Genomic DNA, 27,322 nt, shown 5'->3' on the forward strand with positions numbered 1-27,322 from the left:
TTCTAAAACCAATCATGTCAGTCCACACCTCTTGCCAATGACTGGTTGAGGACTGTACCTGTGACCAAGTTCTGGACAATGAGATATAAAGGGAGCACTTCTGGGAATTCTGGGAAAGATTTTGTTTCCTGTTAAAGTAGGGTAAGCTATTCCACTTCTTATTCTCTCTCATCCCAAATCTTTGTAAAGCACTTGTCCCATTTGCAGAACATGGTTCAGAATAGTATAAATTACTGCCTAATTCTCTTAAGAAGGGTTGAACCAAATGTTAGAACCAGTCCTCAAGAGAAGACAGAACTGCTGGTGTCTGTAACTTTGCCTCAACAGCAGTGGCCCAAGACGATAGGAATTGAAATGCTCAGAGTCCACTCCTGAGACAACGAACACCTGGATGTCAGCCATTTCTCTGCCATTAGCTGGCCTCTGGATCTTGGCCCAGTTATCAGATTTGAGAATCTCAATTGCTATATGTTTTACAGCTATAGTACGTATGAAGCCTCAGATTTTCGTACAGCTTAAATTACTTCTCACAGAAGCAGCCATTAAGAATTCAATGTAGCTGGGGCAGAACAAGACAAATCCTTTCTGTAGTCACATTGTCTGGATTACAGGGACACCTATGGGTCATATCTCAGCCCTTGCAAGAGTTCAAGTGTAGTACTTATTAATTAAGAAAACAAAGGTCATAGCATCAAATTTGGCCTGGAATTCATTTCAATCTGATTAAGACTCTCAGGGGGTGGGGATGGAGAGCCCTTCTTCAAATCTTCAAGATCTTGAAACAAGGCAATTCACTTGCTTTGGGTTTATGTATCAACTTTCTAAACTTGGGAATCTGCAAGTAGAACTATGATTCTGTAAACGACTGAGGCCAGCAGGCTCCAACCACAAGAAAGGGATGAAGAAAACCCTTCCTTGGCTTATAGCCAGAAAGGGACTACTCAGGGATTGTCAAAATGTTGTTCCCAAGACCCAAAGAAGAATCAGACTTTCACTGTCTCCTAAAAATACTGAATCATTTTATAGTTTATGTTACTGCATCCCACTCTTGTTTCTTCTTGCCTAGTGTGTCAACCTTTTTCTTTTTTAATTCAGGCCTCCTTCAAAGCTTTCACACTGAATTCTGTATATCCCTACTAGGCAAGATTTCATTAGCTTTGCTTCTGTAGCTTAAATAATGAAAACATTGTTGTTGTTAGGTGCCTTTGAGTTGATTCTGACTCATAGCAACCCCACCTACAACAGAACGAAACATCGCCCGGTCCTGCACCATTCTCACAATCATTGCTATGTTTGAGCCCATTGCTGTAACCACTGTATCAATCCATCTCATTGAGGGTCTTCGTCTTTTTCTCTGGCCCTCTACTTTACCGAGCATGATGCCCCTTTCCAGGGACTGGTCTCTCCTAATAACATATCCCAAGTAACCCTCGTGGTGTAGTGGTTGAGTGCTACGGCTGCTAACCAAAATGTCGGCAGTTGGAATCTCCCAGGCACTCATTGGAGGTTTCCTATGGGGCAGTTCTACTTTGTCCTGTAGGGTCACTATGAGTCGGAATCAACTCAAGGGCAATAGGTTTGATTTTTGTTTTGTTTTAGGAGCATTCTGGCTGTACTTCTTCCAAGACAGACTTCTTTCTTCTGGCAGTCCACGGTACAGTCAATATTTGTCACCAACACCATAATTCAAAGGCATCAATTCTACTTTGGTCTTCCTTATTCATTGTCCAGCCTTCACATGTAATTGAGGCAATTGAAAAACACCATGGCTTGGGTCAGGCAAACCTTAGTCCTTAAAGTGAAATCTTGGCTTTTTAACACTTTAAAGAGATTTCCTGCAGCAGATTTTCCCAAAGCAGTGTGTTGTCTGATTTCTAGACTGCTGCTTTCATGGGCGCTGATTGTGGATCCAAGCAAAATGAAATCCTTGACTACTTCATTATTTTCTCTGTTATCACGATGTTGCTTTTTGCTTCAATTGTGAGGATTTTTGTTTTCTTTATGTTGAGGTGTAATCCATACTGAAGGCTGTGTGTGGTCTTTGATCTTCATCAAGAAGTGCTTCAAGTCCTTTTCACTTTCATCAAGCAAGTTTGTGTCATCTGCATACGACAATAGATATATGGAATAATATTTTTGAACCAAAGACACTTCTCTGTTCTTCTGGGTCCCATGGAGGCAATGCCCTTTCCCCCATTTGAAGATCTGTGTTCTAGTTCCAGATAATCCTAATCTTTGCACTTCCACCCTGTGGGGAGCCATTTGTTTTTAAATGTGATTAAGGCACATGCCAAGCAGCTCATGGTATAAAGTAGAAATTTTATTATACTTGGGTTTCTGTGATTTGAATAAGGAAAAAGTGTAAAAAGGAAAGAGATATTTTATTACATCTCCCATAATCCCCAAGTCCATTTTGTTGTTAGTTGCTGTCCAGTCAGCTCTGACCCATAGCAACCTTACGTATAACAAGATGAAATGCTGCCTGGTCCTGGGCCATCTTCATGATCATTGCTATGTCTGAGCCCACTGTTGAGGCTACTGTGTTAGTCCATGTCATTGAAGATTCCCCTCATTTTTGCTGAATCTCCACTTTACCAAACATGATGTCCTTTTCTAGTGATTGGTTTTTCTGATGACATGTGTCCAAAGTAAGTGAGCTGAAGTCTCCTATCCTCACTTCTAAGGAGCATTCTGGTTATATTTCTTCTAAGACTGATTTGTTCATTCTTCTGGAAATCCACAATATGTTTGATATTCTTTGTCAGCACCACAATTTAAATACATCAATACTTCTGTCATCTTCATCTTTACTTCCCTCATATTTGCTTACTGTATTATTATTACTGCACTTACCCAATTTACATAAATTATTGGCTAAAAATTAGTGTACATTTTGCTTTTATTACACATTCCCTTAGATCACTAATATTTTATTGCTAGCTAAAAGTTCTATAAATTTTTCTTTTAATATGATGATTCTATGACTTCGATTATAAAGATGTCACTTTGAGAACTAAGGTGCACTTGACTCAAGCCATGGTGTTTTCAATCGCCTCATATGCTTGCAAAAGCTGACCATGGATAAGGAAGACTGAAGAATTGATGCATTTGAATTATGGTTTAGGTGAAGAATATTGAATATACCATGGACTACCAGAAGAAAGAACAAATCTGTCTTGAAAGAAGTACAGCCAGAATTCTTATTAGGAGCAAGGATGGCAAGACTTCATCTCACGTACTTTGGACATGTTATCAGGAGGGACTAGTCCCTGCAGAAGGACATCATGCTTGAAAGGTGTAGGGTCAGCAAAAAAGAGAAAGATCCTCGGAGAGATAGATTGACACAGTGGCTGCAACAATGGGCTCAAGCATAGCAACCATTGCGAGGATAGCGCAGGACCCAGCAATGTTTCATCTGTTGTACACAGGGTCGCTATGAGTCAGAACCAACTCAATTGCACCTATCAACAACAAAAAAGACTTCAATTCCACTAAAAAATTATTTTATCAAGTGTCTATTGTATACCCAACTTGGTAATGGGAAAGTTAAGACAAATAAGATGCAATTCCTGTCCTCAAGAGCTCCCAATCCAGGAGAGGACACAGCTGTGTATATTTTAAAATTACAATTTTTTAAAGTGTTATAAATGTGAATATAGAAATCAGTACAAGCTGTAGACACAAAGGACAGAGTAATTAACAACCTGGAAGTACAGGAGAAGCTTTGCGAAAAAGGTAAATCTTTAAAATTCTTTAAATTTTTTTCTTTATATATGAAAACACTGGACTTTTTTGGTGCAATTCTTTGTCTTTCTTTTGTGCTTGGCTCCCTTCCTTTTATCCTCCTCTTTCAACCCTTATTACTAAGCATCCCCCTACCTTAACCTTGTTAATATCCTGATATCTATTTTTCAATATTTGTCTCTAATCAATCATACTCATATATGTATGTTGTCATTGTTCATTTTACAGAAGTGTGATATTTTCAATATCTTGCTTTTCTCAACAAAATCTGTAGAAACCCCTTCATTTCAATTGATATAGCTCGAAATCAATATTTTTATTGATTACATAATATTCCACCCTGTAGATCACCATAGTTTAATCCAACCATTTCCATATTGATGGCTATACACTTTTTTTCAGGCTGAGATCGGTATAAACATTGTTCGACCGACACCCTTGGAGGTATGTTCTTACCAGCTGGTGCTTCTATTTCTATGGGCTTGTTTCATAGGAGTGGTATTGATGAAACAAATGGTGTAATTTTAATATTAAAAGATGTTACCAGGTTGGTTTATAAAAATGTTGTAACCTTTCAGATTTCCATTAGTGGTGTATGAGAATAATTCTCCCCTTGCTCAACCATTCTCTCCAGCCAGAGATGTCATTAAGATCTTGTTTAATAGTTGACAGTCAGCTGGGTAAAAAATAACATCTCATTCATTTACATTTACTGGACTATTTGTCTACTTTAGCATCTACAAATCAATAGGACCAAAAAAAAAATTTTTTTTTGTTTAATTTTTTTTTTTTTGGTCCTATTGATTTGTTTTTCTGTGAACTGCCTTTCCATTGTTTTTTTTTTTTTAATTGGACTGTTTACTTTTTTTGGTCAGTTTGTACCACTGCTTTGTATATTAGCAATATCGGTGGTATATTCAAGTCTATCACTTATCATTTGACTTTTTATTGATTCTTTTTATGATTTCTTTTTAGCCACATAAAATTTCTGGTTTTTATGTATGTTTTTCTTTTCTTTTACAGCTTCTGGTTTCTGAATTTTGTTAACAAGATCCTTTCTGCCGCTTTCAAGTAGCCTCCTAAATTTTCTTGCAGGATTTCTATTATTTTATTTTGTTTCTTACATTTAAGTCTTTAATCCATCTTCAATTAATTTTTGTGTCTTATATAAGGTAGGGGCCCAATTCCCACCCCCCTTCATGGACACCATTTCCCCACTAATTCAAATTACCTCCATTGTAATGTATTAAATTCTCATATTTTTTTGTTGTTAGTTGTAGTGCAGTCAATATCTACTTGTGGCAACCCCACAAGTTACAAAGCAGAACTGCTCCACAGGGTTTTCTTGGCTGTAGTCTTAACAGAAGCAGATTGCCAGGCCTTATTCTTCCCTGGTACCACTGGATGAGTTCAAACCAGTAACCTTAGTAACCTTTAGATGAGCATTTTTAGATTCTCTATTCTATCCCAATGATTTTTTTTTTTTTGAGGCGGGGGGACCTAGTCCTAGTCCAATCCCAGTTTGATTTGCTTACCAGGGCCTCCAGTTTCTTCTCAAGTAAGTACTCCCTCCCATTCTTCTTTTTCACATTTTTCTTGGTATTTACTCCTCCATATAAACTTTAAAATCCAGCATCCCAGGGGAGAGACAGTACATGTCTAGCTCAGCCTATCACATGCCTGTTGTGGAAAACCAGCTTTGCTTCTCCATTTTTAACCCTCAAACACTGAAAGTCTTGTTCTGTTCCCATGTCCATGACAAAGGCTCTGGTTGCTCCAGGGGTCTCAGGGCCTCACAATAGAAAACTCTAATTACTTCCTTTGAGAGAGATAGGAAAGCAGTATTTTCTATGGCACAAAGATAATTTACTTACACTCCAGGGTGTGAACAAAGGAGCAGCAGAAAAAAAATCACACACACACACACACACACACACATTTAATCTCTATATCACATTCAGGTAGTTGGACTTTATACTACAGGTATTTAGTCATTTAAAATTTCTAGGTGCAAGAGTCACAAGATCAGTTTGGCATCAGTAAAGGAGATGAACTAGAGAGGGAAGAAACTGGAGACAGGAGGCCTAGCTAGAGTGCTACTGCTGCAGTCCAGGCAAAGATGACAAGGGCCTGAAATAAGGCAATCGCCAGAGGATTGGAAAGAAGTAGGCAGATGGGAGAACAATTTAGCAGACAGAACAGACAGGATTAGTGACTGACGTTGGATTAGATAAGAAAGAATTCAGAATAACTGTGATTTGTAGGCTGGGTGATGGAATAGATGATGGCATAGTTAAATGACACAGCAAATTCAGGAGGAATAAATTTGGGCAGTGATGTAGAAAATGAACTTAGTTTGGGACATATTGAGTTTGAAGGTCTATGAGACATCCAAGTCAAGATACCTCATTGACATGAAGATTGTATTGAGTTTGGCACTAAGGGGAGATCAAGACTGGACAAATGGTTTTGAGAATCATCAGGATATTTTAAAATAGAACAGTTGTTGTCAAGTCGACTCAGACTTACAACGACCCCTGTGAGTATCAGATTAGAACTGTGCTCCATAGAGTTTTCAATGGCTGATTTTTCTGAAGTAGATTACCAGAATTTTCTTCTGAAGCACCTCTGCGTGGGCTTGAACATCCAACCTGTCTGTTAATAGAGGAGAACTTACCTGTTTGTGCCCCCCAGGGGCCATCATCGAGATATAAGTAAAAACCATGCGGAAGGAGAGCCGAAGACGGAACTCTGAGGAACGCTCACCTTTAAGAGATGAGGAGGAATTGGAGCTAGCCCAGGTTTCTGAAAATGAGTCATTTAAGAAGCAGAAACTAGTAACACAGAAGATAAAAGAGCAGAGTTTCAAAAAGGAGGAAGCGGTCAGCTGTGCTGAAGATAACAGAGAGGCCCCGGAGGTATTCAGTGGGTTTGGCAACTAGCAAGCCTGTGGTGAACTTGTCAAGCACGGTTTCAGGTGAGTGAGGAGAAAAGAAGCTGCACTTTAAATGGAGAGTGAAGGCAAAGAGGGAGGGAACATGCCAGATGTCTTCCCTCTGACTCTCCAGATCCACTCTCTACCCTTCACCACCCTGCTCTCTGCTCTGGGTATGTGGGCAACATCGGCAAATTCCCAGGACCCCCGTTTAGTTTAAAAACCAAACTTGTCGCCGTTGAGTAGATTCTAACTCATAGTGACCCTATTTAGTTTGGCCAATGGTGAGCCCTGGAAGGAGATAGGTGGGAAGAAGGAGAATGAGATATGTGTATTATTTCCCCAATCCCTCCTTACAGTTCTATTGCATTCTCTCAACCAGTGGTTATAACTCTCTCCTTCTGGGCTCAGGCAACCCTGTTACCTCCGATCAAGTCTGGGAGTGGCAATAGCTCTGCTTTGCTAGATCTGTTGTTCTCCACCACCCACTGACTTTTTCTGTGTCCTGCCCACACCTTTGTAAATAGTCCTTTATCAAACCTTCCTCCAATTATCGTAAATTGAGCACACCATCTGTGTCCTGCTGGAATCCTGAATGATGCAGGAGGAATCTGTCTGAGAAGACTAGAAAGATGTCAATACACAAAGGCGAGGGAGGTCATGTGACAAGGTTTATTTTTTAAGTGTTGGAGAGGCTTGGATATGTTGACAAGCTCATGAAGTTTTAACAGCCAGGACCTACTTCAAAGGTGTGATCTCAGAGGATGGAAGAAATAGACACGGTGTCCTTTGCGATCTCTGGCTTTGGTGACTTTACATGTGGCCCCATCATGATTGCTCAAGAACAGTTTGGAACCTGTGTTTCCCGTTTGCCCAAGATTGTCCAGTAGCTGAGTTTACACATGGATGCATTGGCAACTTTTGATCTGAGCCATGAATTGAAGGAGTAGAGGCAGAGGCTAAAGAACGAGAAAGAACAGAGGTCAGGACCTCAACAAACCAAGACATACCTTAATACACTATGTCAGTCAAACAATAAACAGAGTAGCTCAAGTTTTTTTCAACTTTGCAAGGCCCTGCATGGTCCGCCTCGCACATCTACGTGACCAACCTCTTCTCATGCAGGCCTTGAATTCCATAGCACGGATCTGCCTCATGGGCCTCCTTTCTCTTTTTCAAACATAATAAGCCCTGTTCTACCCTGGAGCCTAAGTTCTGACCTTTTGTGGCTCGGAGCCTTGAGAATACCTTCCGCAACTCTTACTGTGGTTAACTCCTTCCCAGCCTCAGACCTCATCTTAAACACGGCTCCCTCAGGCAGGCTGAACCAGTCCCTGTGGTTTCTCTTGTTCAGAAAGCCTGGACTCTTCTTTCATTGCCTTTACCACATTTTTTAATTTATTGAAGTGGAAAATTTTATTCAGAAAGACTCCTAGATCTTACAAGCCTTTTGTTGCTTTCCTTTGTTTTCTGTTTGTTTTTACGTCTTAGACTTCAATCCATCTGAAATTTATTTTGGAGCCCTAGTGGCAAAGTAGTTAAGAGCTCAGGCTATTAACCAAAAGGTTGGCAGTTTGAACCCACCAGCAGCTTCTTGGAAACCCTATGGGGCAGTTCTATTCTGCCCTATAGGGTCGCTATGAGTTGGAATTGACTCCATGGCACACAACAACAACATATCATATTAAACAGGGACCCTTTCACAGGCTGAGGTTCTACAGTACTTTGTTGCACCTTCTTACAACTCTTTCACACACTCATTCACTCATCCATTCAACAATTGTTCAATGACTAATGACCACATATTAAACCCTGTATTAGGCACAAAGGATAGAAAAAGAGTGATGACAGAGCTTCTAGGCCTTCAGCCTGGAGGAGATCTCAATGTACTCAAGAAAGCAGACATATGAATAGAGAATTGGATATACAACAAAGCATGGTGACCATAAGCTTCTGGAAGGCAAGAAATTCATTTGCGATCTCTTACAGTCAGACATGTGTCTTACAACTGAAATCACTTAAAAATACTCTAACAATAAACCTGATCATAAAATTTGTATTATTTTTAGCTTTCACTTTTCTCCAGAGTTCCAAATTTATGGTCAACTACTGTTACATATGGTTGATTTGTGTCCTCTAAAAAGATGTTGAAGCCTGAACCCTCGGTACCTGTAAATGTCACCTTATTTGGAAATGGGGTCTTTGCAGATATAATCCAGTTAAGATGAGGTCATTATGGTAGATTTTAATCCTATATGACTGATGTCCTTATAAGAACAGAAGAGACACAGGCAGAAAGACAACAGGGAGAATACCACGTGAAGATGTAGAGATTGGAGTGATTCATCTATAAGCCAAGAAATGCCAAGGACTGCCTGCCACAACCAGAAACTAGGAGAGAGTCATGGGACAGATCTCCCTCAGAGCCCCCAGAAGGAATTGACACTACCTACATCCTGATTTTGGATTTCTAGCCTCCAGAACTGCGAGAGAATAAATTTCTCTTGTTTTAAGCCACACAATTTGTGGTACTTTGTTATGACACCACTAGGAAACTAATGCAACTATTTACTGGGTATCTCCACTAAAACTAGGATGTCCTATAAGCTTTTCCAATACAGATGTCTTAAACAGGATTCCTTCCTCCAAAACCTCTCCTCCTTGACTCTTCCCTTCAGTTATCTGAGACAGAAAACTCAAAATCATTCTCAAAGATACCCTTTCCCTTATACCCACATCCAACCAGTCACCAAGTCCTATCTGTTCTAGGTCATAAATATTTTGTGATCCATATTGTGGTTCATTTTCTTATTCCCACTATTTTGGGTCAAGCCTTCATTATCACTTCCCCAAATTCGTTTTAAAAACAAAAACAACAACAAAAACATTCCAGTAGATCTCCTTGTTACTTCCCTTTTTTCTCTACAATTTTCTAATTGTCACCACAGTCTTATTTCAGAAATACAAATCTGACACTATCACTCTCTTTCTTAAAATCCTTTTGTGGCTTCTCAGACAAACTTCAAACATTTTTAGCATGGTTCAACAGGCCCTTCTCAATCTGCCTATAGACAAAACTATCCCAACAAAATAATCTAAAAATGTGGAAAAAGTTATGTACACAGAGCTTCTCATTGGGTATTAATTAGTTTTCTATTGCTGCTAGGAAACTAGCAGCAAGACTTTATTTCACATACTTTGAACATGTTATCAGGAGGGACCAGTCCCCGGAGAAAGACATCATGCTTGGTAAAGAAAAGGGTCAGTGAAAAAAACGAAGACCTTCAACGAGGTGGATTGACATAGTGGCTGCAACAGTGGGCTCAAGCATAGCAACTATCTTGAAGATGGTACAGGACCGGGCAGTGTTTCATGTTGTTGTGCATGGGGTCACTATGAGCTGGAATTGACTCTACAGCACTTAACAACAGCAACAGCATTGCTGCTATAACACATTACCACAGACTTAGTGGCTTAAAACAACACAAATTTGTCATCTTACAGTTCTGGAGTTCAGAAGTCTGAAATGAGTCTCACAGGGCTCATAGGGCTGGTTCCTTTTGGAGGCTCTAGGGGAGAATATTGTTTCCTTGCGTTTTTCAGCTTCTAGAGGATGCCTGCATTCCTTGGCGTGTGGCCCCCTTTCTCAGTCTTCAAAGCCAGCGAAGAGTCTTTATCACGATGCCATCTCTTTGGTTCTCTTTCTTCCACTTAAAAGAATCCTTAAGATTATATTTGGGCCCATCTGGATAATCCAGGATAATCTCCCCATCTCAAGATCAGTTGATTTATCAACCTTAATTTCACCTGCAATCTTAACTCCCCTTTGCCATGGAACTTAACACATTCACTGATTTTCTTTGGAAAGGTAAAAATATTCACCTTCCAAGACTTGCAGTAGAAGTAGACATGTTATCCAACTCTAATGAGCTGTAAAAGGAAGTCATTGATGCATTTCCAGAAAACCCTTTTTTAAAGAGAGAGGCTTGACTTCTGTCACTTTTTTCTTCTTATTATCTGGAATGTGGATGCAAAGCTGAGGTATAACAGCCTTTTTGTGACCATGAAGCACCAAGCCTGAGTCTGCTGGATTACACTCTAAGAGTAGGGGAGAGGAAATGGAAGATCCCTGAACTTTCTAGCTGTAGATTTTTGTGTGTGTGAGCTAATAACTGCTGTCTGCTTAAGTCCATTGGGTTTTCTGTTAATTTGCAGCCAAATGCAACTCTGATATAATTACTTCTATAATTAAAATAAAATTAAAGAAGAAAAATTAATTCCAAGTACCATTTCCCCAATTCCATGAACAGACCAAGGACTCTGCTATGCTAAGCTCTGCTCATACTCTTCTTTTCCCTAATGCCTTCTAGTTCCTATTCCTATTCTTTCTCTGCTTAGCAAACTCCTACTCATCCTTCAAAACACAGGTCAAATATTACATCTCTTGCTAAATCTTTCTCAAGTTTTCCTTGGAAAACTCCCCATGGAAAAATTCCAATGTAATTTTGTACATGCTGCTGTGATAGCAAACCCTGGTGGTATAGTGGTCGACAGTTCAAATCCACCAGGCGCTCCTTGGAAACTCTATGGGGCAGCTCTACGCTGTCCTGTAGGGTTGCTATGAGTCAGAAATGACTCGATGGCAGCAGGTTTTTTTTTTTTTTTTGGTTTCTGTGATAGCACATTTTATAGTATATTGTATTTGTCTATTTTCTTTACCATCTCCTCCACCAAGCTTCAAGCAACTGAATGGCAGAAACTATGTTTTATATTTGTTCCCTCAAAATCTGGCTTAGTGCTCAGTATATAGTAGGTGCACAATAAATATTTTTGAATGGTTAATTTAGTAATAATTTAAAAAAAAGACGTCTAGATCAGATAGCATCCTTCCTCTCTTTCCTAGTTTAACCCTGTCTTCATCTCTCCACTTCCGTTACTTTGTTTCTTTTTTAAGGGTAAGAATAGTTAGGAGTTGGAAGTTAGGGAGCGGATATCAGTCCTTGGATCATTTTAATCAAGATGGGAGTGGGGAGATGTGAAGACACATTTGACTGAAAGTAAGAAATAAGTTGAGAAACCTAGGACGTAAATTAGAGTAAACCTGTTGCTGTCCAGTCGATGTCAACTCCTAACAACCCTATAGGACAGATTCAAACTGCCCCATAGGGTTTCCAAGGAAAGGCTGGTAGATTCGAATTGCCGACATTTTGGTTAGCAGCAGAGCTCCCAAACACAGTGCCACCAGGGCTCAAAATTAAGAATGAGAATCTCTCAGTCTCTCCTATCCTAAATCATGACCTGTCATGGCCAAAAGCACTGTAATTTTAGCAGACGTAGTCCAACCTTGGAGTCACAGTACCGAGGGTTTGAATCCCAGCTTCACCATATATCCGTCCAGTTGAAGATGAGGAGGTAGGTCACTTATGTCCACCTCTCTAAGCCACAGTTTCTTCCTCTGAGTAATGGGAACAGCAATACCTGCCTGCCTGAGCTCATAGAATTGTTGTGAAGACCAAAAGTGATCAGGCTGGTGCATAAGATTTGCTGACACAATACAAATGTCAATCATGTAGCTTTATTATATGTAGGAGAAACTCACTAAATGTTCACTGAATAATTGAAAGAATGAGCCCAGTTAGCTGATTATCTTATTAGTATCAAAGACAAAATGCAGGAACAACCTCATCTTTAGGGTTCACATTAACATATTGTTATTGTTGTTAACTGCCATCAAGTCAGTACCTGACTCATGGTGACCCCATGCACAAAGAAATAAAATGCTGCCTGGTCCTGTGCCATCTCCATGTTTAGTTGTAATCAAACCATTGTGATCCATAGAGTTTTCACTGGCTGATTTTCAGAAGTAAATCTCCAGGCCTTTCTTCCTAGTTCATTTTAGTCTGGAAGCTTCCCTGAAGACTATGCAGTATCATAACAACACCAACAAGCCTCCACTGGCAGATGGGTGGTGGCTGCACATGATGGCTATTGACTGGGACTCGAACCCAGGTCTCCTGCGTGTGAAGTGAGAATTCTACCACTGAACCACCAATGCCCCATATAAAACATAACCAGCCTATATGACATCATTATTATCAAGAAAGCTCTCTTCTCTATTAAATTGGTGATCAGTAGAGTTCCTTTTTGCAGTGTAACAAAACTTTCATTACACCATTTGAGAAATGACTCGAAATGTAGCATGCCATTGAAACTTCAATAACACAAAAGTATGTATGATTAATCTCCTTTTTTGAAAACATGTTTAAATAGGGACCAAGGGGAAACAAGTCTTTTGTTTTGTACATTCTGTGTACATAATATACATAATTTTGTGTACTTCAGTGTGGTGTACTTTGTGATCTGCACTGCTAAAGAGTAGAATAATTACGTAACCTAGAGGCTAGCCACCAACGCTTCTGGTAAGCTATAAAAAGGGCCTTTCCCTGTTTCCTCCACATTATTACCCTTGAAACTTTGGACCTTCTGCTTCATTTAACCTGACAAGTAGCTATATTATGAATTTGAAATTAAAAACATAAGGTATACACAACATAACCCTTCAATTACATATGGACAAAACTGGCTTGGAAGAACACTGGAGGAATCACAGGAATTTTATTGATTTGTCCCCTAGATAACAAATGCCCACTAATCTGCTTTTGCTATTATCAAAATAGTCATCACAAGCACCATAATGAAAAAAATCCACATGAAGAATCGGTCTATCACTTTTGCAACCTTCTTCCATTCACTCCCCTTGGAATTGGTGGCCTTGTGGTCTTTGAGACACTTGGCAATGTACTCGATATTCTTTGTCAGCACATTGTACCGTGCACAGTAAATGTCAGCGTTTTGTGGATTCTCACCCTGGCACCCCAAGTCATTTTTTAAGAGTTTGTTTATTTCCTTCTTTCTGGAAAGGTCTTTGTTCCCAGTTGTTTTCAGATTAGATTCTGGAAGTTTGCCATAAACCGTTGAGAAGTGGTCCCGCCCTTTGTCATGGTGCCGGGTAAGACAGCTCTCACCCACGTCATAGACAAACAAGATCCTGGACATGTATTTCAGGATGACCACTCTGGCCCAGTACGGCACTGGCCGAGCCTCCGCCCCGCAGAAGTGGATATTCATCACCATAATGGTCAAGGCAGTGGAGGCTGTGATCAAGGCCATTGTGGCTATGTAGTATTTGCCTGGAATTAAAATAATAATAACAAAAAAGTTAACTTAAAACTGTCTTCATGTTTGGCTTAAAAAAGAAAGAAATTAAGGCCTTTTCTAAGGAAGTGATATATCCTAGTGGTTTCTAGTGGAGACTTTTGAATCAGATTTCTGGGTTCGAATCCCAGCTCTGTCACTTACTAGACCTGTGACCTGTGGCAAGTTATATAATCTTACTAAGCCTTCTCTGCAAAATGGGTGTAATCGTAGTATCTAATACACAAGAACATGATGAGGTTCAGTTGGATGACGCAGTAAAGTTCTCAGCACTGTCTCTGCCCAAGGTTAAAAGATTTGTAAATGTTTGCTGAGATCATGATGTGAAAAACTTTTCTGTCTCAAAAACCAAAAAATTAATAAGCTTGACCAGCTCTCAGAATTGTTTTCAGACCTCATTAATAAGGAAGTCTGTGACTATTGAGTAAGAAAGGAGACACTGTGTCACTATTAGTCTTTAAAATGTGATTGTATGAAGCAAATGTTTACGGAAAAGGAAAATAAAGAAAGTAAACAAAATAAAGGCACAAATCTACGAAATAGAAAACAAAACAGTTGAGAAGTTGAGCAAGACTAAAAGCAAGCTATATGACAAGAGTAATCAAATAGATAAATCTGTGATAAAATTGCTCAGGGAAAAGATACAAAAGATGAAATTTAGAAAATAATAAATTAACATTATAAATAGCCACTTTTTAATACGTTTGATAACCTGGATGAACTAGTTAGATTTCTGGAAAAATATATGTCAAAATTTGTGCAAGAAGAAAGTGAATACTCGAAATGAGAATTAAATACTTCCTTCTTCCCTCCCTGCCCACAAAAAAGCTTTAGATCCAACAGTTTTTATAGGTGAGTTTTATCACACTTTCAAGGAACAGATAGATAATTCATATATATATGTAAGTTGTTTCAGAAGTAGAAAAGTAGAGAAAGCTGCCCAACTCATTTTATGAAGTCAAGTTAATCTTGATTCCAAGGCTGACAAGAAAGACAATTTTAGGGCTCATTTCACTTATAAACATGTTTGAGAAAATCCTATAAAAATAATTAACTAACTGAAACCAACAGTGTATTGAAATGATAATATACCATGATAAAGAAGGATTTGGCTTGGGAATACAAAGAAGATCAACATCCAAAAACTTATTGATGTCATTTACCGCATGAATGGGCTAAAAGGGAAATTCACATGATTATTTTAACAGATGAAGACAAAGCATTTGATCGTGTTTGCCATCCATTATTATTTGTTAAATACTCTGGCAAAACTAAAAATAGCTGGAACTTTCTTAAAATGGTAATGTCTCTGGGCCAGAATCTTACACCAAATGCTACTTAATGCAAAAATCTTAGACACGTTCCTATGAGATCAGGAGAACATTCCGTATGTGCTACTGTCTCACATAAACCTGGTAAAATTGGAAGGGTGGAGATATATTGTCACGATTTGCAGATATTTTGCTCAACTACATAGAAAGCTCAATAGGCTCAACAAATCATTAGAATAAGAGATTTTGTCAAGATACTAATATCAACTTATAAAAAATCAGTAGGATTTCTTTATACCAGGAATAGCTAACTAACCAAAACCTTTTTTTTTTTTTTTAATGAATACTATGTAGATAAGATACTATTCACAATAGCAACAACAAGAACAAAAAAAAATTCTCTAGGAAAGAAAACATAAGTTCTTGGACAAGAGTGTACAAGATCTTTAGGGAGACATACTTTAAAATCTATTAAAGGCTTTTAAGAAAAGAAGAATTATGTGAGTGAAGAGCTATACAGTGCTCACAGATGGGACAGCAGCCCTCTCTGGTCTGCTCTGGGCTGCCCAGTCAGGGTCTTGAACCTGGAACATCTTCTTACAGGGAAATAGCACAATTGGTACTGGATGTTCTGCCTTGCTTGCTGGTATCTCCCTGTTACTGGCTCGATGTGTACTTCTTTGTTCTGCTTATTTGTGTGTGTCACACATGGTGGCCGCTGGCCAACCCTACGTCTATATCTGTTCTCCATGGGAGGAAATGGGGTTTTTCACGGGCAGCGTGAGAGGGGTGCAGTCCAACATCCAGTGTCGGCCGTGGGGAGTCACCCGCTGGCCATGAGGGAAGGATGCCCATTACTGACGTTGATATACTCTGCTTATCTTTCCTGTGAGAAAACACTGTCCTAGTCAGTGCCTGTGTAAGTTGTGCCTTTCTTGGTGACTCTGACAATAAAATAAGTTGACACCAGGCTACTGCTCCTGGTGGCATGCTCTTTGCTCTCCTGCACATGGTGCGACTCCTTCAGTGGTAATAGGTGTCACTCTGACAACAATTTATTATGATAAACTTATCAGTTCTTTCCAAGTTTACTCTATAATTTCAAACCAAAAAAAAAAAAGAAACCCATTGCCTGGACTTTCTTTTGGGGCGGGGGGGTGGATCAGAAAAATAACGTGATATAAAAACTAAGTTGATGTTTTTTAAAATGTATCAATGATTTAGGATTTGGGGAAGAAGGCCTCCTGCAAGAACTTTCAGGATATTTGTGTGCAGAGGGCTAGCATTACTGAGTACCCGTCAAACCCCTAGGCAATTGGGTAGAGGGGACTGTGGTTTCAAATGTGTGCTGGATTGAAGTGGCAGGGCAGAAAGAGGGATGAGCAGAGTGGATAAAGCCTGGGTAGCTCGCGGTGACTTCAGGGAACCAGTGCCAAAGCCTCAGGGTTGGGGTTCCTGAGATTCTTGGACAAATGTGTTCATTGCTGCATCACCGGGGCCTACAGCAGAAACTGACGTAGTAAGTGCTCAATTAATGCTTATTGAATGAATGAATCCAAAGAAGAATGAATAAAATTTCTCTTTATTGGTCTTGGAGCCCTGGAGGTGCAGTGGTTATGGCTGCTAACCAAAAGGTCAGCAGTTCAAATCCATCAGCCACTCCTCGGAAACCCTATGGGGCAGTTCTACTCTGCCTTGTAGAGTCACTATGAGTTGGAATTGACTCAACAGCAACGGTTGTTCTTTTTTTTTAATTGGTCTTAACCTTCACCTATACTTAACTATGTTTCCCTTGGGAAATAGATGCAAATGACAAACTGTGATTATTTAAGAAGGATGTGTGCACCCTTCTAAAAAGATAAATTTCACATAATCACACAAAGAGAACAAAAAATGCTTCCAAAATTCCTGTGAGACATCTCTGTTCAGGAATTGTGCTAGGAGCTGTTTAATGTCACTGCTAAAGAAGAGAGAGAGGCCTGCTAATTGAGCCTGCCTCACACAGGGTTATGATTGGATGTCATCACTGTCAATCATTTCTGCCTCAAGAGAGGTAATAACAATGGCAATGCACCTCCTCCTTTTTATCTGTAGACAGAAAAAGCTTTCATAAAAGAGGGTTGAGTGTGTGTGTGTTGCTTGGAGAGACATAAAAGGAAGAAATCTCCAGAAAAACCAATGTTGTAGTAATGTCTGAATATTGGGGGATACTGAATTCAGTAGAGAGTAAAAAGGCAGGAGAATATCCCTTTGTTACTGGTCTTTAAGTCTCCTGGTGTTCTGAAATTTCTCCTCATTGCTTACTTTAAGGTACTAAAAATTAGGTTGAGCTTCGCACTCTGGCAAGCATCTATTACAACAGTAAGTCATTGAGACAGAGGTGTTGGAACTGAGGGCTATGCTGGGAGGCAGGAAGTAGGTGTTAAAGGCAGTAGGAGGGACCTCAGAACAAAGTAGGTAAAGGAGAAGAGAGACAGGGAAGGGAGCCTCACTGCGCACTCCAACTGTTGGGAGGACCTTTCCTTATCACAGATTTTTGGAAATGTGATCTGCTTTAGAATCACCTCAAGTGCTTCTTAAAAATGCCTTTTCTCAAATCTTGCCCAAGACAGCTAAATTAAACTCTTTGGGAGTGGGAATCTGCATTTTAATATCTCCTACAGATTTTATGCCCAGTAAAGTTAAGAATTATTCTCTTAAAGTCAGACTTAAAAATTCAGTTCATTTCTATCTGATTTGCCACTGTCGTCAAGAAGAAAATACTTATATTGTGAAAAAATGATAATCACTATTTACTCAGTGCTTATCATATGATTAAAAAAAAATTTTTTTTTTTTTTTTATCATATGCCAGGTTCTTTGCTAAGCAATGATACAGCCAGGTAGCAAGCAAACAAGTGTTGCAGATGAAGAAGCTTAGACTAAGAGATGAAGCAACTTCCCTAAGATTAATCAAAGAGTGAGTGGTGAAATCAGAGCTCAAATGCAGGTTTCTTTGACTTCAAAATCAGAGCCCTTGACCTGTGGTTTTCAGAGTTGAACAGCAAGTGCATCAGAATCACGCAGAAGGCTTGTTAAAACAAGTCATATCTGTATTCAAAGATGCCATCTGCAGACAAAAAATGAATTACATGACAGCCAGTATTGGGCCTGAAGTTGGTCTGAACGTTGAGTTCAAAGGCACACATACAAACTCGGTCACTACGAAGTAGGCTCAAAGTGCAAGACACTTGAACTCACCTATCAGAGGGACATTTTCTGAGGCTGGCATGATCTCTGCCACCATTAGTTGAAATACAGTCATGGCCAAAAGGATTGTCACTCCCAGGGACACCTTTTCTCCAGAGGCTGCTGGGAGGTAAAAACTCAAGGGGGCCAGAAAAGATATGAGGACACACGGGATGAGGAGGTTGACGATATAGAACGAGGATCTTCTCTTCAGAAGGAGAGTGAATGTCACATCCGGGTAAGGCTCAGAGCAGCAGCCGTAGGAGATCACATTCTTCACAGCGGGCATACCATGGACCTCCCACTCCACATCCTCAATGAAGTCAGAGAGGTCTCCGCTGTCCAGGGCATTGAATATGTCCACCTGATTGCCATTGTAGGTCCAGGAACCAAAGGTCAGGTTGCACTGCTGTTTATCAAAGGGGAAGTAGGTGACATCCACCACACAGGAGCTCTTGGTGATAGCTGGTGAGTCCCAGGTAATCAGCCCATCGTACCGCAGGACCACATTGGTGTTCACTGGCTCTGAAGATTCATCATCTGCCCTGAAAGTCAGAGAGGAAAATGCAAGCTGCTTTCTAGAACTTATCATCTTTCTTACCCCAGATAGCTCACTGCCCCATGCCTGTTACTTGAGTGTCTTTACCAGTAGATCACCATTTTCTCTGTCACTCTAACTTGAAAACTTGGAATCAAGTTTAATTTATATTTCTCCATTTCCTGTAACTAGTCAGGGCCCAAGTTTTCTCAGATTACTTAAAGCATCTCTACTGTATCTATTCCTCTCCATTCCCAATGCCACTCTCTTGGTCCAGGTACATCCAAACATCCAGACCAAAAAAAAAAAATCCTTGTTGAGGCTAAAATATGACAGGGAGGCTCTGTTTTCCTGATTTTGATAACTTTGGGAACCAGAACATTAAAACAGTTTTGTGTTGCTGTTATAAGAGTTGTACATGTTTACTAACGGACCACAACTACCACAGTCTCCACCAGACTGAGATGGTGCCCAGCTACCACCACCAACTGTTCTGACAGGAATCACGATAGAGGGTTCCAGACAGAGCTGGAGAAAAATGTAAAACAAAATTCTAACTCACACACACACAAAAAGACCAGACTTACTGGCCTAACAAAGACTGGAGAAACTCGAAAGTATGGCCCCTAAACACCCTTTTAGCTCAGTAATGAAGTGACTCTTGAGGTTCACCCTTTAGCCAAAGATTAGATAGGCCCATAAAACAAAACAAGACTAATTGGGCACACCAGCCAGGGGCAAGGACTACAAGACAGGAGGCTACAGGAAAGCTGGTAATAGGGAGCCCAAGGTTGAGAAGGGGAGAGTGTTGACATGCTGTGGGGTTGGTAACCAATGTCATGAAACAATATGTGTACTAATTGTTTAATGAGAAGATAGTATGTTCCATAAACCTTCATCTAAAGTACAATTTAAAAAACTAAAAAAAAAGAGTTGTACATGTTTGTTGTAGAACATTTGAACAACAAAGAAAAAAAATTCAATCACTCATAATCTTAGAGATAACCATTTATTATAGACATGTATTCTTTTTTGCTTTATCAACATCTACACCTGTCTTTTTTGGTTATAGAATCTCAATTTTCCTCTAGGGAATTACTCTTTCTCCACCACCACTGCAAAGTGGCGGAGCTGTTGATCAAAGGCGCCCCAGCCTCCCCAGGCCAGGGGCTGGCTGTGTGACCCAAGGTAGGTCCACCTGTTTCTCTTTCCCTGGATTTCAGATCCAAAGTGACCCAAAGACCAAAAGCAGTTGAAACAGTCACCTTTTAAGATCCTCTTTTAAGATTTGCCTTTGCCATCCATATTTGATGTCTCCATGTGGATGTTTCTTGAGTCCCCCAAACTGAACATGTCCCACACCAAACTCATTATCTTTTTTTCCCAAACTTCTTCCTCCTCCCTCTCCTTTACTCCCAATCTCATCTGAAAGTTGTGTCATTCTTTCAACCATCTAGATTATGACAGCTAACCTTAAAGCTAAATTCTAGACAAATCCTTCTGAATGCATTAGAGTACCCAATTCTTCACTGGTCTGAAATTCAACAATTAAAATCATTCATTAAGATCCAGCCATTAAATCTCTCCCATAATAAATGCAGATTTCAAATTTCTGTAGCTAACTCTTTACCTAATCTAAAAATGCCAGGAATCTTTGTAGCCCTTTTATTAGCCACCATCCCCTACTAGGGCTTTGAGCTCCAATTCATTTACCCCTTCACTGATTTAGTAACAGACACTGAGTCAGTATCTGCTTGGACTATTATGTTGCTGAAGAGCTCACAGCCTCCTGAAAAGATCTGTTGCTCAAGTTATTAGGGAAATTTTCTTTTGTTGAGTAGAATTTTCCTTCCTTTAACTTCTATTTATTGTCTTGGTTTTGTCCTCTGGAGCAATTTTCTCCATTGTCTCTATCCTTTTCTTTATGACTGTTCAAAACAACCATCAAGTCTTTCCATAGACTCCTGTCTTCCAGACTAAACACCAGAAAAATTCAGCTGCTCCTCATTGGCATACCTTCCAAGCCCATTGCCATCCTGATAGCTTCCTAATAGGTCTAACCCCATGGATGCAGATACCAACAATGAGTCTAGATGCCAAGCATCTTCCTGCCCAAACTATTCTTATCACACCAGACTGAATCACCTGTCGTGAAGCTCCTTTCCCTCCCCACCATCACTCAAGAAGCCCGTTTTGTGATCTGCAAGATACTATAACAGCTCCTGATAAGTGATGACATTATATCTGGGATCAGAAGATTCCTCAGGGTCACAAATTCAGATAGAAGGGCCAGAGTCAGAGAAACAGCCTTGACTGAGGTTTCTCCTTTGCCTGATTAAATAACTTGTCTATTCTCATTTTAGGAGTCCCTGAGTGGTGTAAACAGTTAACATGCTTGGCTGCTAACTGAGAAGTTGGTGGTTCAAATCCACCCAGAGGCACCCCAGAGAAAGGCCTAGTGATCTACTTCCCAAAAAAATCAGATGAAGCACAGTTCTAATCTGATACACATGGGGCTGCTATGAGTTGAAGTCAGCTCTGGCTTAGTATTCTCATTTCAGCTGGTTAAAGGAATGCAAATGCTACCCAACTATAGCTTCATTTAGAGCTCTTTAAAAACTACTGAATTACTGGGAAGGAGAAAACAAAGGAGAAAAAGAGTCAGAAATGGAATCGTCCACAATTGGAGAGCAGAAGACTAAAGAATCAAACCCAAGGAGAAGGAGTAAGTTGACTAATCAGTGTGATGAAAAGGCTCTATGTGAAAAGGGGATTTTTTTATACAACATCTCAAGGCCAATAATCTGGAGGGGAAGAGAGGGTAAACGGGGACAGAATTTATAAAAGCCACAGTAAGTTTGCGTGAGCTCATGAGCAGGTAATTAGCTTCTCTAATAACAAGGTGCTGGAGTAGGCCCTGGTGGCACAGTGGGTAAGAGCTCAGCTGCTAACCAAAAGGTCAACAGTTTGAATCCACCGGTTGCTCCCTGGAAACTCTATGGGGCAATTCTATTCTGTCCTATAGCGTCACTATGACTCAGAACCGACTCAACAGTATTGTGTTTGGTTTGGGAAGTAGGCTTAATTTAGATTGTCATGTATTATGAGTTGAGTTGTGCCCACCAAAAAGATATGTTCAAGTCCTAACTCTCCACACCTATGGATGTGAACTTGTTTAGAAATAGCACCTTTGCAGATGTAATTAGTTAAGTTAGCATCAGGTCATACTGCGGTAGGGTGGACCTTAATCTAATATGATTGATATCATTGTAAAAAGAGAAGAGACAGACAGATGCAGAGAAGAGAACACCATGTAAAGATGCAGACACAGAGAGAAAATGTCATGTGGAAAAGGAGGGAAAGATTGGAGTTATGCTGCCACTAGCCAAGGAACACCTGGGATCACCAGAAGCTAGAACAGACAAGGAAGGATTCCTCCCCAGAGCAAGGCCCTGCCAGCACTTGGATTTCAGACTTCTGACCTCTGGAATTTTGAGATAATAAATTTCTGTTATTTTAAGCCACCGAGTTTGTGGTGCTTTGTTACGGTAGCCCTAGGAAAGGAATACACCATGCAAGCTGGCAAAGATGCATTTCAGTAAAAGCTGGTGACTGCCTCTGCCAGTCAAAGCAGGATGGAGAAGAGGACCAGCATTCTATTTGTTTTCCAAGGAGAAAAAATTGTTAGAACTTATAGAATGCTATGAGAGATTTATGTTAACTGTATTCTTGGATTACTCTCCTACGTCCTGTGAGTGAGAGAGAGGTAACTGACAATATGGCTTATTTTGTTGCTGTGTGTGTGTCTGTGAGAGAGACAGAGAGCATCAACATGAGGAGGGAGGTGGATTGTAGAGATAAAGCACCATCCTATGAATGTTATCTTGCTTGGGGAGGGATATGGAAGATTCCTCTGACCACTCAGAATGAGAGAAAGACAGCAGGATCAAGGCTATCTATGATTCGGGAGGACGTGACCCTTAAACAAGTTCTCTGAGTAAGGAGCAACACGGGCTAAAATCCAGCTTCAACTTACCAGAGTTGCTTGCTGAAGGGAAACTCATGCCCACCAGAAGGCCCAGGGGACTCCCATCCCCTGCCTTAGTTGCCCCCATTCACCTTGTTCTGAGTTACAGGAGAACCTTTAGCAACCCACAGAAATGGGTCCCAGAATAAAACAAGAGAGAAGCCCCTTCAAGTGGATCAATTGAACTTGATTTTGTGATGCAGTGGTTTGGTTCCTTCTCAAAGTGCGGCCCACGGGCCAGCTGTACCAATATTATCTGGAAGTTTGGTAGAAATGGAGACCCTTGGGCTCCACCCTTGACCTACTGAATCAGAATCTGTATTTTAACAGGATTCATGTGTATATTACAGTTCGAGAAACGTAAACTTGATCTATGCATTTACATAAGGCTCCTTGCTCTGAGACCGAGAACAGGCCAACTGGTGGTCTTATGATCTAATTTATCCTCCGTCCTACACAAAATCCAAAATCCACAGCCTACCCTCTAGCCGGCCCATTCTGATTTAATTTTAGTGATATTATTGTTTTTGATACATGATCTTGGACAAGTGGGGGCCTTCAATTTTTTCACCTGAAAAGGAGGAATTTAGATTGATTAGATTCAAGAATCCCCTTCTAGTTCTAAGCTTTTACAGTCATAAAATTTAGATAATGAAATAATTGTAACCTATGGACACGGATTGGTACTTAACTCCGTGCATGTTTTAAATATTCCTTTTTTTTTTTAAATCATGTTTAAATTCTGTTCAATCAATAAGTTGAAGCTCATTCTTGATAAGCCACAGCTCTGATTTGCACTTACTTGTTATACAGGACAATGTCTGGCCTCCACACCAAGTCACTGGGGATCCTGATAGAGTCCAGCCCATCATACAGGTCTCTATCCCACTTGAGATATGCGTCATGCCAGATTTGGCGGATCCATAAGTAGGCCGTCAGAATTTGATTTCTTTCATCCTGCATAATGAACCTAGATGTAACTTTGTCTAGTGGGCACCTCAACCAAATGTCCTCCATTATGGATTCAATTGTGTCCCCTCAAAATATGTGTTAGAATTCTAACCCCTATGCCTATGGATATAAAGTAATATAATGAAATAACTTTCCACAATGCAATCTAATATAATGTAATCAATCAATCAATCAGTTGAGGTCATACCAGTATAGGGTGAATTCTAAACTTAATCACTTCTGAGTTGTATCAAAAGCAGCACAGACACACACACACAATAGAGAAGACAACTGTGAGGATCATCCATCTGCTTGTGGTGTTGCTGTTAAAGCAGCATTAGGAAACTAAGACAGCCTCCATCTCTAGAACACTTGCTCTTCACAATAGGAATTTCAAGGGCACTAACCTATTTTCAAGGAGTACTGGTGGTGTAGTGGTTAAGCATTTGGCTGCTTAACCAGACCACTCTACAGGAGAAAATGTGGCAGTCTGCTTCCATAAAGATTTATAGCCTTGCAAACCCTATGGGATAGTTCTATTCTGTCCTACAGGGTCACTATGAGTCAAAATCGACTCAATGTCAATGGGTGATTTGGTTTAGTCTTTACTGGAACAGACTGCCACATCTTTCCCTGAGTAGCAGCTGGTGGGTTTGAACGGCCAGCCTTTTGGTTGGCAGCTGAGTGCTTAACCACTGCCCCACCAGGGCTCCTTTCCATAAAAATTACAGCCTAGGAAACCCTATGGGGCAGTTCTACTCTATCCTATAGGGTTGCTAGGAATCAGAATTGACTTGACGGCAACAGGTCTTTTGGTTAATCTGTTTTCAACATGTGAGGTTTTTCATTCTATCTCTTTGACTACCAAAGCCATATTTTTTTCTGCTTGATTTAGGGTTCAAAATGTCAAGTGGACAAATCAGATCTTTGCATGGATCAATTACCCAAAATTTTCTGAAAAGCAATCAGCTAATGATATATTTGAATGAGAAAGTCAGGAAATATCTGCAAAGAACAGAAGGAAATCCTTGAGGTTTTATAGCTTTGTGTAATTAAATACCCATAAGCACTAAATAAGGCATGTCATCCTAAAACTCTAGTTTTTTTAAATTAAGGTAAAAGTTACATAACATAAAATTCACCATTTTAACCGTCTTTAGGTGTTTTAATACTAATAATTTTAATACTTAATAATCCAATGACTTGCAGTAGATTCACAATGTTGTGCAATCATCCCTAATTCCAGAACATTTTCATCACCCCAGAAAGCAGTCAGTTCCCATATTTGTTCATCCCAGCCCCTGGCAACCACTAATCTGCTTTCTGTCCCTATGGATTTGCCTATTCTGGACATTTTATACAAATAGAGCCATCCAACATGTAACAACACATTTCTTCAGACCATCTAAGAGGGTTACAGTTAATGGCCAGGATTAGGTAACATTTAGTGAAATTAATTTTGTGGAAAGCTTCCTCTGGAGCTGCCTTCTCCCTCCAGCTTGCACACAGAGCTGTCGGTTCTCATCCCCTTTCCAGTTCTGAGTAAAAACATTCTCTTTGGAAAGGACTGTTGGTTTTCATTCTAAGCAACACTCCAAAGAGTCACCAACATAGGTTACTCACCATATCCTTTATCTGAGAAAGTGTAATCTGCAAGGTGACATTCAGGACTTTATCTGTGTCTTCCACTGGACGGAGAGCATTGGAATAATCTTCAAACAGGTCATTAAACAACTTCTGAGCATATTTTCCATCTGCTGACTCTACAGCTGCTCAAAAAGAGGGACCCTGGATTAAAATTCGGAGTGTCATATGTATTTCAAGGCAAAGAACGCCAGACTGAGGTCTAAAATTGAGGATGACCCAGCATCAGTTAGAGACAAACTTTGGATTCATGGGAGTTGTTTTTTGGTGTCCCCAACTCAGATCAGGGAGTCCTTGGATGGTGCAAATGGCTAAAAGTACAGCTACTAACTAAGAGGTTGACAGTTTGAATCCACCTAGAGGTGGATCGGAAGAAGGGCCTGGTGATCTTCTTCCATAAGATCACCCTCCAACTGCCCACTGCTGTCGAGCCGATTCCGACTCATAGTGATACCACTGGACAGAGTAGAACTGCCCCATAGGGCTTCCAAGGCTGTAAATCTTTACAGAAGCAGACTGCCACATCTTTCTCCCACAGAGCCCCTGGTGGGTTCAAAATGCCAACCTTGTGGTTAGCAGCCAAGCACTTTAACCACTTCACCACCAGGGCTCATTCTGAAAGATCATAGCCTTGAAAACCCTGTGGGGTGCAGTTTTACTCTGAAACACATGGGATCCCCATGAGTTGGAACCGACTCTTTGGCAACTGGTTTGGTTTGGTTTTTTGGCCTAGATCAATACGAGTCAGTAAGAAGCAGGAACCATTTCCATGCAGTTAAATCATTTGTTCTGTCTTTCCTGCCCCACCTCACTCCACCCCCCACTAAAGAAATGGTCCCAGATGAGTCCAGGCGGTTACTTGCTGCCAGCCCCTCACCTCTCAGTCTGGAGGCAGCAAAGCAAATCCAACAAAAGGAGATGCAGGAATGGGGCCAGTTCATCTTTCTCCTGAGTCTACAAAGTCCCAGCCAGGCAGCGCTGTCTTCTACTTCCCTCTGTGAGGGGGAAGGGTCTCGGCACAAGACGCTACTCTGCCCAGTCTCACCGTGGCAGGTGGAGAGCTCAGGCGTGCATTGCTGAAAGGACCTGAGATCTTGAGAGCCAGGCCTGCTCTCACTCCCCCTCCAGTAATCTGAAACTGGCAGCTCCAGTGGCTGAGATGCCTGGAGCCGGGGTGGGTTTACATCGGGCAGTGTTGTTCTGGGGGAGCCATCCCAGATGAAGATCCCTAGGAGAGATAGGAGCATAACTCAGGGGAATGTCCGACACTCCAGTTCACCTAAGCAGAATGGGAGCTTTCTACATATGCAGCAAGCAAATTCAGTCTGAGCCAAGGGACTCATTAGCTGCTGTAGAGCTGGAGTCAGCCTCGACTCATGGCAACTCCATGCACAAGAGAACAAAAAACATCTGTTGCAGATCAGACTGTTGTGATCCATAGGGTTTTCAGTGACTGGTTTTTGGAAGTAGATCTCAAGGCCTTTCTTCTTACTCCATCTTAGTCTGGAAGCTCTGCTAAAACCTGTTCACCATCATAGCAATACACAAGCCTCCAGTGACAGAGAGGTGATGGCTGTGCATGAGGTACATTGTCCAGGAATCGAACCTGGGTCTCCCACATGGAAAGTGAGAATTCTATCACTGAACCACCAATGCCCTGGAGTCCAGGGACTAAGGGAAGCTAAACAGATCCAGCCATGGGGCAGCCAGACAGAAAGGCCCTATATGCTTCTAAAAAATCAAACCTGTTGCCATAAAATCAATCTGACT

The 27,322-nt window shown here is 40.6% G+C and overlaps 1 protein-coding gene across 1 annotated transcript; it reads right to left on the reverse strand.

The window, feature by feature from the left end:
• Positions 1–12,518: 12,518 nt before the first annotated feature.
• Positions 12,519–26,775, reverse strand: CHRNA9 (cholinergic receptor nicotinic alpha 9 subunit). Its single transcript, XM_003411309.4, has 5 exons — positions 26,430–26,775; positions 25,532–25,677; positions 23,760–23,914; positions 18,405–18,937; positions 12,519–13,869 (listed from the first exon to the last, which is right to left on the reverse strand). The coding sequence occupies exons 1-5, from the start codon at positions 26,491–26,493 to the stop codon at positions 13,328–13,330; spliced, it is 1,440 nt and encodes a 479-aa protein (XP_003411357.3). The 5' UTR covers positions 26,494–26,775; the 3' UTR covers positions 12,519–13,327.
• Positions 26,776–27,322: the final 547 nt, after the last annotated feature.

This window comes from Loxodonta africana, chromosome 5 (assembly GCF_030014295.1).
Source record: "Loxodonta africana isolate mLoxAfr1 chromosome 5, mLoxAfr1.hap2, whole genome shotgun sequence".
Taxonomy (NCBI): domain Eukaryota; kingdom Metazoa; phylum Chordata; class Mammalia; order Proboscidea; family Elephantidae; genus Loxodonta; species Loxodonta africana.

Coding starts and splice junctions, on each gene's coding strand:
- CHRNA9 (XM_003411309.4), bottom strand. CDS start 26,493: ATGAACTGGCCCCATTCCTGCATCTCCTTTTGTTGGATTTGCTTTGCT. Junction 23,915..25,531: donor TTTCTCAGATAAAGGATATG/GTGAGTAACCTA, acceptor TTCATTATGCAG/GATGAAAGAAATCAAATTCT. Junction 13,870..18,404: donor AGAAAATGTCCCTCTGATAG/GTGAGTTCAAGT, acceptor TTTTAATTCCAG/GCAAATACTACATAGCCACA.